The 17,353-nt window shown below is 45.2% G+C and overlaps 1 protein-coding gene across 1 annotated transcript in view; it reads right to left on the bottom strand.

The window, feature by feature from the left end:
- LOC139290685 (intermembrane lipid transfer protein VPS13B-like) overlaps positions 1-17,353 on the bottom strand; it is a 307,621-nt gene that overhangs the window by 6,468 nt on the left and 283,800 nt on the right. Inside the window, exons 51-63 of the mRNA XM_070912524.1 lie at positions 14,695-14,865; positions 11,644-11,851; positions 10,346-10,534; positions 9,742-9,888; positions 7,178-7,464; positions 6,348-6,475; positions 6,012-6,208; positions 4,624-4,742; positions 3,517-3,967; positions 2,975-3,145; positions 2,441-2,669; positions 498-674; positions 1-124 (exon numbers count right to left, since the gene is read on the bottom strand). The exon at positions 1-124 is cut by the window's left edge and continues 47 nt beyond it. Of these exons, the coding sequence (XP_070768625.1) occupies positions 1-124; positions 498-674; positions 2,441-2,669; positions 2,975-3,145; positions 3,517-3,967; positions 4,624-4,742; positions 6,012-6,208; positions 6,348-6,475; positions 7,178-7,464; positions 9,742-9,888; positions 10,346-10,534; positions 11,644-11,851; positions 14,695-14,865 (2,598 nt within the window). The remainder of the gene's footprint in view (positions 125-497; positions 675-2,440; positions 2,670-2,974; positions 3,146-3,516; positions 3,968-4,623; positions 4,743-6,011; positions 6,209-6,347; positions 6,476-7,177; positions 7,465-9,741; positions 9,889-10,345; positions 10,535-11,643; positions 11,852-14,694; positions 14,866-17,353) is intronic.

The following is a 17,353-nucleotide window of genomic DNA, read 5'->3' as shown; positions in this document are numbered from 1 at the left end:
CCGAGGCTCTCTGGGAGCTGGCGCCTCCACTCCTCCTGCCTGGTGTAGTGCTCTTCATCCAGAGACAGACGGTCCATGTTCCTCGCCAGGCTCGTCGCTAAATTGGTGATGGACGTCAGCGTGCCTAAACACAGACGTGACGTGTTCAGGCTCAATGTTCAGACTTTGCAGTGTCATTATAGTGCCTCAAATGAATGAATCATTCCAAGATTAAAAACGGGGGACATTGTGTGAAAAAGTGTTCAAAATGTATTTAATTGGAGGATTCATTCAGTTTGTTGCTTAAGGATTCTTAAGACACATGTTGAGCTGTACAGTCGTAGCTGTTTGACTTTTTTTACAGGTAATGATGATTCATGTTCAGCCATGTCTGCTCATCACACAGCTCAAAGTTACTAAATGTGGTGCTAGTCCCAAATGTTTTTATATATGTCACATGTGCATAACACACGTTTGTGCAGCAAACTGAACAAAGACGTTGCGAACATCTGAGTTACCTTTTGAGATGTGTTTGACGAAGGAGGTGGTCCCTCTGGACACCCCGCTGACGAAGGCTCCAGGCCCGCGGGTCAGACCCTCGTACGGCAGCCGGAAGAAGTCCGACACGCCGTTACCGATGCTCCGCACCAGGCTGGCGGGACTGCCCAGGATCTCCAAAGACCCCACCACCCACCCTGCGACAGAGCGACAACCACAGCACAGGATATTTAATACTCGTTCTATTATGATTCGTGTATTATTGGTATATACTCATTTATCAGCGGTGTCTGAAATATTTGCTTTTCTTTTAATGATGGGTAGTAAAACCTATTTCAGAGGGCCTTCAGTCTCCGTTTCCTCTATGCTACAGATGCTCTTAGCATAGAGTTGCTAACTACCCAACAAACAGAGCAGTTTAGCTTCAATAGAAATACTTGGACTGGAAGCAAATATTGAAATAAATAAACTTAAACTGTATTATTTTTGGAGGTAGCCACAATGATGTTATGATGCACAAGTTACAGAACATACTGTAAAATCACACAGTCATTTTGTGAGACTGCTACAATGAGTTTTGTTATTCAACAGAAAACAAAAGAAATATATCTGGAACACCTGCTTTTAGGAGGAACATTCCACACACAAGCCCCCCCCCCCCGAGTACACTCACTTTCACTGTCCTCTACTTGCCAAAAGCAGCTCAGAGTAAGAGGCTCTCCCAATCTAAACATTGTACAAGATTACTTCGAAAATGTTCTTACATCATGATTATATGTTTAGCATTGTGTTAACACATGCACACATACACGTGTACACTCGAGCATGCAGGCACAGGCGCACACACACACACACACACACACACACACACACACACACACTCTTGCGTGAAATCATACATGTGCCACAGTAAGATTTACAGCCTCCTACTATCTCACCTCTCTCATTCAACCGTAGAGTCCCCTTCAGATGGCACGGCTCATTGATATTTATGCACTGACAATTGCATCACAAAAATCAAATAGCCATTTCTAAAGACGCCAGACCCCGCTCTGCTCTTATTCTCCGTCAATTTGCACTTGAGTGATGGACTCTAATGGTAGGAAACCAACTCCAGTGGGGCCTCGTGGTCGTTTCTGCTTCACATGCTCTCCCAGTTGTGGTTTCGGTAAAGCAGAAAGTCCTGACAGGAGCTGATGTTTACAGGGCTGAGTCATGCTCTTTAAACACACACACGCATATACTGGAGTGTGAGAGTGCATAGATAGTGTACGCCTTTTATTATCCATATGTCCATAAATCTTTGCATGTGTATGTGCATGGATTTATGCCTGTGTGTGTGTGTGATCGGAGCGGCGTACATCCTAATACTAATCAGTCCCAGAATGCAACGCTTCCCCGGTGCCCCTCACTCCACGATGACTCGGGAAGAGGAGAGCGCGGCGAGGTGACGTGTTGAAATACGAGCAGAAATGAGAGCACTAACGAGAGACAGCGGGAAGGAAGTGTCCGTCCAGAACGGTGATTTCTGATGTGGAAATGGTTAAATCAGAACATGTGTGGAGGCTTCGACGCAAGACAGAGGTACGGAGCCTTTACAGGGCCGGATAAGTCAGACTTAGACCTGGTGGCCGTTCACAGGTTATCCATAACGTACTGCTTGCGCACAGGAGACATCAGTCAAACCTCGCCATCAAACAGTAAATTATGACAGTGGCAGAATCTAAATCGTTTGAGCCTCCAGTGATTCAGATGTTGCTTCCTGTAGCTCTACAGTTTTACTGCCACAAAACAACGGGAGCCCTTGGGTGCAATCATTTCAAAGCTCAACTCTAGACTTGGTGGGAATAAATTGTGCAATATCTCACTGGAGCACACATCCTGTTATTGTTCTGTCCATATTTGCCTAAACAGAGGCATCCGATCCATGGATTTGAGCTGATCCCCCCCTTCCACTACCTACCAGCTCTGAAGAGGGCTCCGGCAGCGTAGTGCATGGCCAGAGCGTGGACGAGCTGCCTGGCCGTGGTGCACAGCGGCCCCCTCTCAAACAGGGAGAAGGAGAGGGGAGTGTGGTCTGAAGCGATGTACAACTTCAGGGAGGCGTGGATGCTGACCAACAGGTTGACCGGCTGGATGGTCAGCCTCTGCAGCCGCACAGGGTGGACCAAGGCCTGCACCGACTGAAGCACCTGCAGGAAATGGAACAGTGTTTGTAGTGTTGACACAAGAGAGTAATGGCCACAAATAAACACAACATCTTGTGATACACAGCACAGTTCCTTTATGGGAGGTTAATAATGGCTGAAATATTATACACTAATCATGAGAAATCGTTTTCTTAAGCAGGAGATGACATGAAGATGATGATGAACCGTAATGAGGTTGGATGCTGCCCCGAGCTAAATGCACCACAGTGGTAATGATGTCATGAGAAGGCAGTGACTCAGCCTCATCAGTGCCTAAATAAAAAAACACTACGTTATGAATAGTGCACCTGTTCAGGGAGGGTGGGGGCTGATCCAGACGCTCTTCTCCTCAGGGACTCTGTTGTGGCTGAGGCCGAGGCCGTGGCACTGTCAGGGATGTAGGTGTGGAACAGGGTCTTGATGTAGTAAACAAAGGTGTCTTCAAGGTAGACCCTGGCAGGTTGCAGCTGGAAGGCGACCTGAGGAGAAAACACACAGATCTGTCAGGAGAACTGTTGATTCATAACTGCTTTTACGTGATTAACTAAAAAAAAGACTAACATTTGCTGATGAATATTAATGTCCCCAACCAAAACTTTATGGTAGCATGTTGCTAAGTGACTGGTTAGGTGTGCTAGAGTGTGCTGTGTGACTGCAGTGAGTCAGAGAGACAGCACTGACATCAGTTTTAGCAGCAGAAGTGTGCTGATAGCAGTAGAGTACTACGGTCGACCTTGCAAAAGGGATGTGATCTCAATGAGACTACCTAATTAAGCGAAGGCTGTAATAATATGCACCGTCTACTGCCAGAAAGAAAATGCAAATGCAAAGCCAGAAGAATGAATCCAACCTCCTCCACAGTGTATCTGTCCGCAGCCAGCACCATCCTCAGCTGCAGGAAACAAGAGCGTTTGAACTCCTCCAGGGCTTCGGGAGACTCCGTGGGGTTGGCATCGCTGCTCCACGGACCCCCGGGTTCAGCTCCCCCTCTCTGTTCCTGGCACAGCAGCACAGGGAAGTGGAAGCTTGCTCGGTTATACAGCTGGTTGTCTACTTGCAGACTGGAGCAGTAGACTTCGATCAGAGAGGTGTCCGGCATCAGAGCGAAGACGGGTGCTGCGCCCATGCCGGGGTCAACTGCCAGCTCCGGGGGCAGGGAGGCGGGTGCTGGAGCCAGGCTGAGGAGCAGCTTGGTCAACGTGAGTCTCAGCAGCTCCACAGAGCCAGAGGGACTGGTGATGTCATCGCTCAACACCACACTGGCTTCACTCAGGAGGACTCTAAAGGACAGCTTGGAAGACCTGAAACAAAGCAGAAGTTATTAATGATGATATATTGAAATACATAAAGGACTGCAATGGCTTGCACTGATGCGTGTCGAGCAATCATTTAGGCTGTCACATGTTTAATTCCCCCTTATTACTGTCGATAAGCAAGAAAACATCTTCATCTTAAACATAACTTAAGTCTAAACTAAGTAGGCGTGTTGTGACTCAGATGATTTGTAGAGGCCAAACTCATTCATCACTTCCTACCAGGACACATGAACAAAGGTCACTGAATGATGTCATTTGTTTACATTTACCTATCATGTGATTATATTAATTTCCTGTTTTGCCAAAAATGACAAAGCAGGTATGTGTTGATGTAATGGAATAAAGCTGTAATACCATGTTCTACTGTACTAATTTCACTCATGACAACACAAGGAGGTTTTATTGCCCTCCTGTGGTGAAAATGATGCCTGTTTCTTCATGTTTGGAGTCTAGTAACAACTGCTGCATGAAAACATTGCTGTTAACAATAATCATAAAGCAATTTGAAGTAAACACTATAAAAAGGGCACACGGGTGGATACCTTGAGGTTAGGAAGAACAACATGCACGGATGATTTCTTTTGGTTCAAATATGCAGGGAGCAAAAAACAACAATAAAACCAGTGCCTGTGCACCCATACCTGCTGCGCTGGTTGATTACAGCGTCCACGCTGCCCTCTGGTGCCAGAGACAGAACCAGGGTGCCTTTCTCATACTCCACGTCGATGTAGAGACAGCCAAAGCCTGGCAGGAACACCACCTGAGCAACAACAGAACCCAGATCTGTGGTGAGATAGATCAATACACTTGGATATTCTCTGTGGACAGAGAGTGTTGCACATGCTCATTTTCACTTGAAATAAACTTTGGAGGAGGTAACTTTATCCATTCATAGCTCAGCTCAGTGCTCTTTACACTGTTCTTTATGTGTGTGTGTGTTTCAGAGCATACATGTGTCTGACTTTAACCGCCACCTCTCCAGGTTCTCATTTGACGAAAGGAAGCAGATCCCTGCAGAACGTTTTGCTGAGCAGTCATAACAAGTCAGTCCAACCTTTGACCTCTCACCCCCACCACAGAGGTCACAGACTCAGACCTCACAGAAACCAGAGATACACAGCCTGAACCTCAACCCCAACCTGCAGCAGGCTAGACACAACACCAAACATTACACACACTGCTCCTTAACATCTCACTGACCCCACACTACTACACTGACCAAAGCAAAAATACTGGCTGACTAGCCACTTAACTCCAGTGGGCATACACACACACACACACACACACACACACACACACACACACACACACACACACACACACACACACACACACACACAAACTATTGAACTAAAGCTGTGGTGTGAACAAGCATTGTGCAAAACAACTGGGGGAAATGTGTATATATAGTATAATGTGCACTAAACCTTACACTTTGTTTTCTGTGCTGTAACAGTGTCGCCATGCAAAACATGGCATTTGTTATAGTATATAAGATATATGATTTATCAGTCAGGAAAGGGAAAGTCAGAGTTAAATGGGATTACATCCTGTCATCATGTATCTGGCTGTTATTAGTCAGTTAATTAAAAACATCAACTATAAGCCTGTGAATTGTGAAAACCATGACTACATGTTTCATTGTTTAATTTAATTACTGGTATGGTCTATGTGTACGTGTGATTTGTATCCAAAATTCTATTAAAATATTGTTGGGACTATTTCTGTGATGGGAAAGCATGATGAACTCTGGCTCCACCTAACTGCCAACTGCAGGATCAGTGTGCGTTATTCAGTGTATATCAGTAGTAATTAAGACCTCATAAAGAGCGCTGGAGGGCAACCTTTGTGTTGAAACAAAGAGATTTGTCCTATTTTGAGAAGAGAGAAGAAAAGTTATATTCCTACACTAACTCATTCAAAGCAAAAGGGAACTATACTGTATATTCTGTGTTGAGAGGTGCGACATCCCCTCACACCTTAGACAAAATCCTGACATCTTCGCACCCCACCCTACCTATGCTTTTACCTGGGTGCCGGGGCAGTTGATGTCTATGGGATCAGTCCAGTCGGTGGAGCTGTGGTCCGAGGTGGTTTTCAACAGCAGTGTGGGCAGCGTCTCTTTCTGCCTGCACTCTGGGAAACTGGAAAAGTGGTGGTAGAGCTCATGGTGCAGGGAGCAATTAGCAGGCAGAGGACGGCAGTACACATCAGTCCTTGGAGTTTCTATTGAATATGAGAGGAAATAGTAACAGTAGTATAAGATATAAGATGAGTGGGGGGAAGGGGGGAGGAAGGGGATGGGATAAGATGTGATGACAGGAGAGTAAACAAGTCCAGTCCAGTCTGGCCTTTCCCGTCCTACCTTTGACGTTTTCCTTTAGCAGCAGTGGGATAGGACACTTGTTGTGGATCAGCATGCGAGGACAGGGGTCCTCATTCAGAATGATGTATGTCACCCCAAGGTGCTCCTGATATGTCAGTACTATGCCTCTGAAAAACGCAAATACAAACATAAATAAACAAGCCCATAAATAAACTGCCCACAGACAGCTCATATCCCAACCCCTTCTAACCACACACATAAGAGCTCACACACCCACCGACATGTCAAACGTCATATTACTGCTATGTCCATTTGCAAATCACAGAGGTGCATCCATGGGCAGAGCCCTAACTGAAGCCAGGCGTTGACACGCTGTCACTCTGTGTGTGTGTGTGTGTGTGTGTCCATGTTTGTGTTTCTATTCACGCGTGTGTGTTTGGCTGTTACATTTACACACAGTAAATGAGAGCCAAGCTGGCCAGTCAAACACCAGGACGCAAGGATGGATCTGAAGGAAAATATATGCTTATGTGTGCTGTATGTAGCCTGTCCCCTGTGTTTATGGTAATAGGAAGATGAGGTCGCTTTTGACTAGGGCTGAAGTTAAGACAAAAAGACACAAGTCAAGTAAGACCGAAAGAAAGACAGACATGAGATAGGCTGAGAGGGATCGATTGCACAAGACAAGCAGAGAGACGGACAGTGGAAATGTTGAGGGCATTTCTCCTTTCGCTTCATCTGCAGTGTTTAACAAGCTGTGACCAGCAACAGTACCTCCCCGCTTTATGTCCTGTGCCAGCCGGGGTTCTGTACCATGCTCTAAATGGACTGTCACGGCCAACAAACCACAAATGCTCTGTTTCACCCACCTGCTGCTCAGGCCACCCCCAGAGTCTGGTTCCCCAGGAACAGACAAACTTTGTCTGGGGAAGTCTGGCCGGATGGGAGCGGGGAGGCTCCATGCTGCAGATCCAACTCCACTGTCAGGCCTGGGAAACAAGCTGAAGAGCATGTATCTGAGGGGCAGAGGGAACTCCACCTTCCCCTGGACGCTGGTTTGGAGGAGGTCCCAGCATGGCACAGAGCAGGGTTTGGCCAAGGAGGATTCTTCAGAGGGAGCCAGGCTCAACACTGCTGTCTCTGGTATCTCACAGGCCTGAGGAGAGGACATGACGTAAACAGGATGAAAAGGGAAGACGAGGAGAGGAGTGGAAAAGAAAGGACAGGAGGGAAGGAAAGGAGAGGAGAAGAGAGGAGGATAGGAGAAGAATGGACGAGAGGAGAGGAAAACAAAGAAAAGGAGGAGAGATAAAAGAAAAAGGAGTGGGGAAAGGAAAGGAATAGAGAAGAAAAGAGGGAAAGAGAGGAGGAGAGAGGACATGAAAAGAAAAGAAAGGACATGAGGAGAGAAGAGTAAAAGCAAGAAGGGGAGGAGAGGAGAGGGAAAATAAAAGAATGTAAGAGAATTAAAAAAAAAGGACAAAACGAGAACAAATAAAAGAATGGAGGTGAGAAGATAGAGGGGCAAGACAAAAGTGGCGAAGAAAAGGATATGAGATGAGACATGAGGGGCAGGAAGAAAAGAAAGGCCGAGAGCAAAGAAGATGCAAGTGATTACAACAAAAGATACATGTAAAACCACATTGTTATTGTACTCTCTTCTTTCTCCCACTGAGCTTAGCGCTAAATTGGTAGCAGAGAAGCCCTGCTGTGCTGGTTTAGCAGCCAGTGAGCAGCGAGTAGTTGAGGACTACAGGGATTAGGCACTAAGCATGATGAATAGACCAACTAGAAAGGCATTCCTAGCCTTGTTTGTGGTCTGTGTTATTGTTAAGCCCATCGCCCACTATTTAGTTTTTTTAAGCTCTTTAAAAAAAAAAAAAAAAAAAGGGTTTTCAGTCAATTAGTGGCAACTGGCAAGCTCTGCCATCCTTCTTTAAGAGGATCTGAAGGCTCGTTAAATGACATCACTACATTGTTCCTCTCTTTGGGGACAAGCAGCAGATGAAAGCGAGAAGGGAAACCTGCATCCAATTCTGGGTGTTTGTCTAATGTCCCTATGAAGTGCCATTGCCACATGGTGAGAACGGTGGAGGGGGGGGAGAGGGGGCAACATGATCTGATGGAAAACGGCTTACTACATCCGAGCAATGTGCATGCGTGGTAGCGCTTAGGGGAGGATGTGTGTGAGTAATGCGCATAGGGAATATACGGTATGTGTGAAACTTCATCAGGACAGGACAGACATGGTGCAGAGCCATACACATAACATGAAAACACACACACACACACACACACACACACACACAGGCCTTATGGTTAGGAGGTGGGAGTGAGGAATTGAAGCTATGGGCCCAGGAGTTACACAATTTCACTGTTTTATAGAGAGCTGGTGGTAAGCTGGTGGGGACTGGGCAGGTGTTGTGGTGTATGGAACATCAGCCTTGCGTGGCCTGAAACTTCTCATATGTTCTAGCACTACCCCAGCACAAGCAGTTGTTTTACATGTTTAAATAAAGGTGGAGAAAAAACAAGTATAAAACTGTATGAAAGAAGTGGACGTAGCCACCGTGACGTCACCCATTGGTTTGTGGGCTACTGTTTGGAAGCCTCGAGTTTTGGCAGTCCCCATCTTGTTTTTTTGGAGCCAGAAGTGACCATATTTGGACGAGAGGGTGGAGCTGGGGATCTGAGAACCCGAAGATAAAATGCACGCCCACCTATACCGGCAACCTGACTGCAGCTGGCTACGGCGCGCAGAGTAGCTGCTAACAAAGTTATCTTGTAAATGTGCTTAATGTAAAAAAAAACCCATTTGACTCCTTAGAGTCGAACGCCTCTATCCTGATTGACAGGTCGCCGTGGTAGCGACTTGTCAATCACAAGGTAGCCACGCCCTAAAGCATGCCCTGCTGTATCGTCTATTTTACTCTACATGGGACCAAAATTTACAAAATGAACATCATGCTGTATTGAAGAAGACTTGAAACTAGCGATTGAGGCCATGAACTCATTAGGAAAATGTTTACTGAGGTAATAAATCTAGAGAGAAGTAGGGTCATTTTCTCATAGACTTCTATGCAATCTGACTTCTTTTTGCCCACTGATGGCCATTAGAAAGAATGCAGGTATAAGGAACTTCCGCATTGGCTTCATTTGTCAGACCTGGAGGTTGGTGCTTGAGAAAAACATATACTAACAGATTCTGTATTTGTGCATTTCATATTTTTTTGATGTACAAAAATAATCCAGAGTTGACATGATTGACATTATTCCATTAAGTCAAAAAATAAACCCTCTGTACTCTTGTGAAACTTGCTTACAGAGTCACGCTCCTGAGGTTTACTTATTGCATGCTAGTTTGAAAACAGAGGGTGATTCAGAGAAACCCTCAGTTCAGTGCACAGAGAGAGGAGAGAGTGTGTTTCCTTACCTGGTCATCAGTTCCCAGTGCATGGTCAGTCAGCAAAGGCCTGTACTGCATCATGTAAGGAGTGTTGTTGACAAAAACCGTCCGGTCCTCTATCTGTAGGATCTGGATGCCGTGTCTCACCACGGACGACACGCAGAACTGACACAGCTACAGAGGAAACAACAGACACTGAGTTGCCAGCTATATATGACTGATGATAGATGATGTACGACTGTTGGTTTGTTTTTTTTCAGATTATACTTTCAGGCATGCTTTTGTCATTCAGTTTCTTATTGGCGAGAGATTTGCAACATTAAACAGTAAATAAAAAACACTTGTTTTATAGTCCTTATTGAGTAAACAAGTCTACAACTCTGCTTGCTGTAGAAACACTGCTGATGTATAAAACAGTTGAAAACCACTATGTTACTCAATAAATACACCACAAAATGTTGTACATTCTGATATATAACTACCCCATTAAATATTACATGAATGTGTCTGGACTTCCCCTAAGAATTCAATAAATTACTGCACTTTCCTTGTCTGGAATACAGTGACATTGAAGAAGCAGTGGTGACTGTATGCTGTCAAAGCTTTGAAGTTTGACCAGTGTTTCCCTCACCTTCTGTCTGCCAGGGAAGGCTCCCAGGGTAATGTCGGCCTCGACATATCCCTCCTCATCCAGAGTGACCACCTCTGAGCCTGATCCCTCCTTCCATCGAGGGGAAGTCAGGTCATGGACCAGTTTCAGTGCTGTAGACTTGTGGACGGTGTTAGTGTGGGCCCAGTAGATACCAATCTGGAAGGCTTCCTGGATGGTGGAGGACAAGAGGGCACGGAGAAGGAAGAATGAGAGGCTGAAGGTGGAAGCTTCATTACCAACAACTCTGCCCAATGTTCCCGACAGTGTCCATGTTCCCTGCATAGCATTTCAAATAGTCCTGGAACTGAGGAGTGTATAACTTCCATTACTGCTGGCTTTGTTAGGAGAACATCATCTAAATGCCCCACAGATGCTTGAGTGACACACTTATTGTTCATCTGGCTGTGCAGCTCAGCAGCATCATGAAACACGCCGATCAAACGCCAGCCTTCTCCCATAAACCCATCAACTCTGAAAGAGTCGCAGGGGAGACCAAATCTTCTCTCCATGAGCCGTGCCATGATAAAAAGCTGGGTGCCATGGAAACAATGCTTTATTTGTTTCTATTTCACAGGCTATTACACATTTACAACTTTTTATTTTGTTTCTTTGTGCCGAACTGTATCAGCACTTGTTCTTTGATACGCTGCCTTCCCACTTAACCCTTTTTTAGTGGCAGAATAATCTGTGTATGTGTGCGTTATGTTCCACAGGGGGAAAACCATCTGCAGACGTCTCCTTCTGATCTCAGAAGCCAGTGAGAAGACAGGCCTGCAGTATACGGTGACAGAGCTTGGCTGCAGATAAAGACTTAGGCAGGGAATATTGTTGTAATACAGCTCTGGAGAATGATCTCAGGTTTTGTGCTTATTAGTCAAGACTGAAATGAAGAAAGAGCTGGTTCCATAATGAAGGCTGTCATGCCACAAAAAGACAGACTTCCAGGTCTTGATCTTGAAAATACATATTCAATGCAATAGGAAGATCATACAATGACTGAAATTTGGGAAGTATACAGTCTTTTAATGTCTTTCAGAATCAGAATTACTGGCAAAGTACTTTTGCCAATACTAAACTTTTGAGCTGATGGGAAACATTTGACACTCATGCAATATGACTCCCTTGATGTAGCATAGTAAATGGCAAAAATTGTAAGTGGTAGGACGTAGGATTCAGCATTTTTCGGAGCTCATGATTGGCCTATGCAGCGTCGATTTTGGCCGTTCTTTTCATAATCTGTCTCTCGCAGGATACATATACTGTAGTTGGCACCCTACCTTGAAGTTGGGAGGTACAATGACCTTGCCGGCCGGTATCTGCAATACGATGGTCTCTCCCTCGAAAAGCCAGAGGTCCCATTGGGAGTGGTTGGCCAGCAGGGCCCAGGGCAGCAGCTCCACCAGCAGAGTGTTCAGGCCCGACTTCCAGCAGGATAACTTCACCTGCATGGGACTGTCCCACTGGGCAAGGGGCTCCAGCACTGACCTGTGGTGAGAGAACACACTATTATAGAAACCACGCCTAATAGCATCTAAGTATGGGAATTAGATTCAACTACAGTGAACCACTGACAGATATACATTATATGAGAATATAGACACTGATCCAATCATGCAGGCAGAAGCAGTGGAAGCTATGATTGTTCTTTTAAGTACAAGTGGACCTTCTGGGAATTAAACGTGTCACTCCGACAGTGTTGACGCCTTGCTCAACACTACTCTATCCAGTGAGCTAGACAAGACTACTGACAAGCAGGCAGACATGCTGAACAAATTTCTACTGTTCTGGGCTTGTTTCTCATTTAGACCACTGCAGTAAGGCTATGGCTGCACGGACCATAAACACTTCACCCTAGACGCATAGCTATAATGACATATATATAGACAGAGGGACAGACACACAGCTACCTGTAATGCAGTATTGATAAACAACCATTATTGTCAGATCAGCTTGGTAATAAAACTCTGCTTTATGCTCAATCACAACAATTAAGGACATCATTCCCCCCGCCTGCTCATGTAATTTGGCTATGGACATGTTTCACACACAGCCAAATACAGTGCAGCATGCAGTGTTAAACAGGCAGTATGATGTGTCGTATGTAAACAAACAATTCTTATACTGTTATACTATGCAGACCATTAACACACTGACAGTCAGTTGGGCTAAACAAATACATAGAAAGAAAAGGTCTGCAAACAAGTTATGCAATACAAACAGATACAGAGAACAGTTAACAAGGCATCTGGGAACACACATGGGCATGTGGAGACGCAGACAAACAGGCAGACAGACAGAAACACACACAACCATTTTTCCACCAATCCACTGACACAGCAGTCATTTCACGGTAATCATGGTCTTGTGAACCCTAAACAGCGCTGAGTGCCAGAAGAGAGCCAAACAAACAGTTCCCTCAGACTCACTCTGGAGTTCAAAGCCATCAAAGGCGACCCGGTCTTCCCTCTCCCCCAAGGCCGCCTCGACTCTGCTCAGCCTACCAACCTGCCACCTCAAACTTGTCACATACCCAAAGACTCCATGCTGTGAAATGGGACTTAAAAAAGCACTGAGGATAGTTTTTCTTTACCATTTACTGGCGTTTATGTGTGTGTGTGGTTAAATAGGACATTGACCCCGAGGCTGGGGGCAGCAACGTGCAGGGCTCATAAATCACATTACAGAGCTCACAAAAAGGTAATTGAAAGAAATGTGTTCAGCAGCTTCTGTCAAAACCTGCCAACTCTGGAGCTGAGGGTTTTAGAAGTGTGAATTTTGAGAAGCACACTGCTCTGAGCACACACACACACACACACAGCCCGCAGCTAGAGCTTACCCTAAACCCAACCACTACAAGATGTTTGTTTAATGATTGTGGAGGTGCCTCTCTGCCATTAAAAATCCAACAGAGAAAGAAAAATAACATTTACCACTTTCAACTTCCTTTGCCCCTTTAAGACACAATATTTACACACTCCCTGCCAAGGAGTTCTGTTGGTTTGGTTTCTCTGCTGTGCCAGGGAGACTGAACCCTTTCCAAACAGCAAACTGTATCACTGTTATCAACATTAAGGGAAAATATACGAATTAAACTGTGGCTTTCCCTTGCTGTCCAACTTCTGAATGTGTTTACAGATAGCAATCAGTGCTATTAATCCTCCAATGACACTACTTTTTTTTTCCCCCCTCAACAATAAAGTAGCAAATTTCTGGGTTCCTAGCTGATGAGGAAACGTGCTTTGGTCTCGCAGGGAAGAGAGAGGCCTGACTGACAGAGAAACCCGACACCATACCGCCGGATAGCCGCAATGTGTGTGACATTTAAAAAAGGTGAGCGTATGGTGGTGAGCACATGTGCTGGGCAACAATCTGTGAGTGTATTTGCGTATGTATAGAGAGCAGAGAAACCACAGGCAGACACATGGCTCACATGTCCGGCAGAACCGCTGGGACTCTTTTTAACTCGGAGCCTGTGGGAGAGCATGTGGCTACGTCTTTTACCGCTGCTATCAAGATGTGATTGCTTTGTGACAATAGATGATTCCCAGAGTGACATTTGTGGACAGATTCACATGTGCGCGCTGCCCGACGGTATACGTAAACTCGTGCATGGGCCACATATACGCGCATGTGTGCACATACGCATATATGCAGTATACACGCTGTGCGCGCTGCAAAGCTGTGCCAAGTTTTAAGTGGATGCAAGGCGCTGTGACTTGGGTGAAAAAGTGGGACTGTGACAGAGCGACAGCCTACATCTCCGGTCTGTGGGGACGGCAGTGGGATCCCTGCTAACGTCTGATGCATGGCTCAGCATTGTCTTTGCAGTTAACGGTTTTATGATGTGAACAAAGAGTCGGCAATAAAGAGAAGCCTCCCTCATTAAAGGGCTTGCTTGCACAACTTTGTGCTATGAGGAGGGATGCTGTATGACTATACTACCATTAGAAAAAAAAAACACTCTGGTGGGTCTTGATGAAATTTGTGTTATGAAACCCTTACAGCCAGATTTAATGCTTGCCGCAGAAGTGCTATAACAAAAGATGGAAAAGAATTATGCATGTTGACTTATTACAAAGGATCATGAGGTGTCATGGTGTCTTGAGGGGATGAAGGCTTGTACACTCATGATGTTGAGAGTGTGAATCTGGCTCACAACTTGCATTGTGTCATTATTTATTTGGACGTGCATGCAGGCTCCTAAATTTTATATAATTTTATATATGTATAAAAAAGTAATAGCACAAAAGGTTTAACTTCTTGTTACTCAATATATTTCTATTTAGTCACAAATGCAGGGCATTGAACAGGCAACTAATGTGGAGTACCTGTCAGCGTCTTTGGTGACGTAGGGCCACGGTGGATCACTGGAGGTCTTCGGACCATAGAAGTCAGCCAGGATGTGTTCCAGGTTGTCGTCATTTCCAGTCTTGTCCACTATCTGTTTGATTAGGCTGGTGGAGATTGGTACAGCACAGTGGGAAGCGTCTTCATCCTCCCTAAAAGACACAAAATCATTGCAGATTTCTCTGTCAAGACGTACCTGACGCGTGTCTTTGTCAGTGATTCTAAAACATGCACTACCTTTACCCAACAATCTGCAGGTCCTCCTGCCAAACAAGGCACAGCACCAGTTGATTTCACTTATCTTGATTATCTCCTTCTCTGTGGTGGATGGTGTGATAGGTGAATGCTTGAAAGGAAAACCTAAATACTCTTAGGGTCACAAAGGCACATGGCTGTGAACCACTGCTGTATATTTTGTCAGCAAATCTGGCTTGGAAGCATGTTTACTTATTCTACGCCAGAAACAATTCAAGCATATTTTTTATTTTTACTATAGAACAAGACATCTCCAGACAGCAGCTGACTATTCCCATTGTTCTGTTCAGACCAATTAAAGTGACCTCCAGCTAAACTCAAGCTTTTACCCTGAAACCTCGAAGAGGGTTGAATCTGTCTTTTGTTTTGGATTTTTCTTCCTGACATGCAGTCTTGCCTTACAAACACTAATTCACAAAGATCATAGAATAAGCTAAACAGCAGTAAATAATCCTATTGGATACCTCAGCCCCAGACACTGGTCAATTATGGCTTTGCAACGAGAAAAAAAAAAAAAAAAAAAGAACTAAATCCAAACACTGTAATAGCTTCTTCTCTTTCTCTGGGCAGCATCCAGTTCCACTTGGCTAAAGCAAAGCAGAACCCTTACCCCAGAGCAGTAGTTTATTAATAGAGCTCATTGTGCTATAAAAGGAACACAGGGGCTATTGCTTATGGATCTGGGGCAAGACAGAGGAGAGGGACAAGGTGTTGACAGGAAGCTTTTCATCCAGAGCAGTTCCTGAGGGGGGAAACTGGAAGAGGCTTCTGATTGTAACCCTCAGCTTTCTAATGTGGTGGCCAGTATGAAGAGAGCAGGACATAACGGTTCTGGTTAAGACTTGTCTGTGTCTCTTTTGTCGCAGACCGCAGCTCTGCTCTCTACCTCGTCCATTAGAGCCCACAACTATGTGTAATTACAGGAAGGAAAGACGAGCTGTTGACCAAGGAACATTCAAGATTGGATCCGTCCTAGAGGTTTGGGGTTGGGGGGGGGGGGGGGCTTGTGTGCTACATATATATGTGTGTGTACGTGTTATATGTGTATGTGTGAAGGTGCGTTTACAATTGTGGCTTGTAGTGTGTGTGTGTTTGTGAGGATGGAGAGGGATGAGGGATGGATTGCGTTGGGGGTTACAGGAGGGGGGGGGGTATGTAAGTTAGTGTGGTGAGAGGCGGTTTAGGCAGGAGACGGTTTGTAAACACAAGGAGCATTGTGGTTGCAATACAGAAAGACAAGACACTTAGTTGTTTCTGAGCTTGCTTTTTGCGCACATGAAAATCTGCAACAACAGGGGCCAAATATATTCCCAGTCACTGTATGGCCACTGTGGTCCCTTTATGGCAGCTGAAATCAAAACAAACTTTGTGACCAGATATCTAAACACACAACGGTTACAGCAAAAAATAAAATAAAATGAAAATAAAAATCTCTCAGGGGGAGTCAATTACACTCAACGTTTACTCTGTTTATTCAGATCACCACTAGTTGCTACCAAAGGGGGGCGGGGGGGGGGGGGGGGGGGGGGGGTATGTTGTTCGCATAAAACAACATAGATTACAGATGTAGAGATAACAAATACAGTAGGAACAACAACAATGCAGTATGTACATGTGGTAGTTATTTCCCCTGGGGCCACCCATACTGAAACATAAATGCTCAGGTTACTGAGAGACACTTTGGACTAAAGCATCTGCCATGTTTATGCTGTGACATGACACATGAGGTACCATGGTGACGTTATTAGACTATATAACCCACAGCTGAATGACAGATACATGGCATTTCTTTTATGGGCAAATTCTGATGCAGCTAAACATTTTGACAGTGGATTCAGCTTAGTGGAGCCTTCTATGATAAACTGTTTAAAGAGCTGTCTCTTACAAGAGGACACGGACAATATGGGAAAGTGTGAACACACGCTGACAAACTGGGATGGAGTAACGGGCGTAGTAGTGATGTATGTGACAGACTCTGCCCATGATGAAGTGGCGACTGTCACACTTACACTGGCACATGCTGACTGAGACAATGACAGACACAGACCACACACAGATACAAGGACACATGTGCACATACACTACTCATCCATCCACCCACACAAACATGTGTGCATACACGCAGACACACACACACACACACACACACACACGGACAAATACAAAGCCAAAATGGGGCCAAAAACCTGCTCTCTGTTAGGGCCTGTATCTAAATGAGGTGTAATTATGGTCCGACCTGACATGTTGGAATTGGAGCTGTGTCTCAGTTACTGTCAAGTTGGCTTCCTGTTCCCCTGAAATGTGCCTGGGTTCCCCTGGATCATGTCTTCATGTTGGCTCAAACCAGAATGTGGTGTGAGAGAATCTTAAGTAAGTGTCTCTCCA

The sequence above is a fragment of the Enoplosus armatus genome, chromosome 9, assembly GCF_043641665.1.
Source record: "Enoplosus armatus isolate fEnoArm2 chromosome 9, fEnoArm2.hap1, whole genome shotgun sequence".
Taxonomy (NCBI): domain Eukaryota; kingdom Metazoa; phylum Chordata; class Actinopteri; order Centrarchiformes; family Enoplosidae; genus Enoplosus; species Enoplosus armatus.
This window is presented reverse-complemented; position numbering and strand designations above follow the sequence as displayed.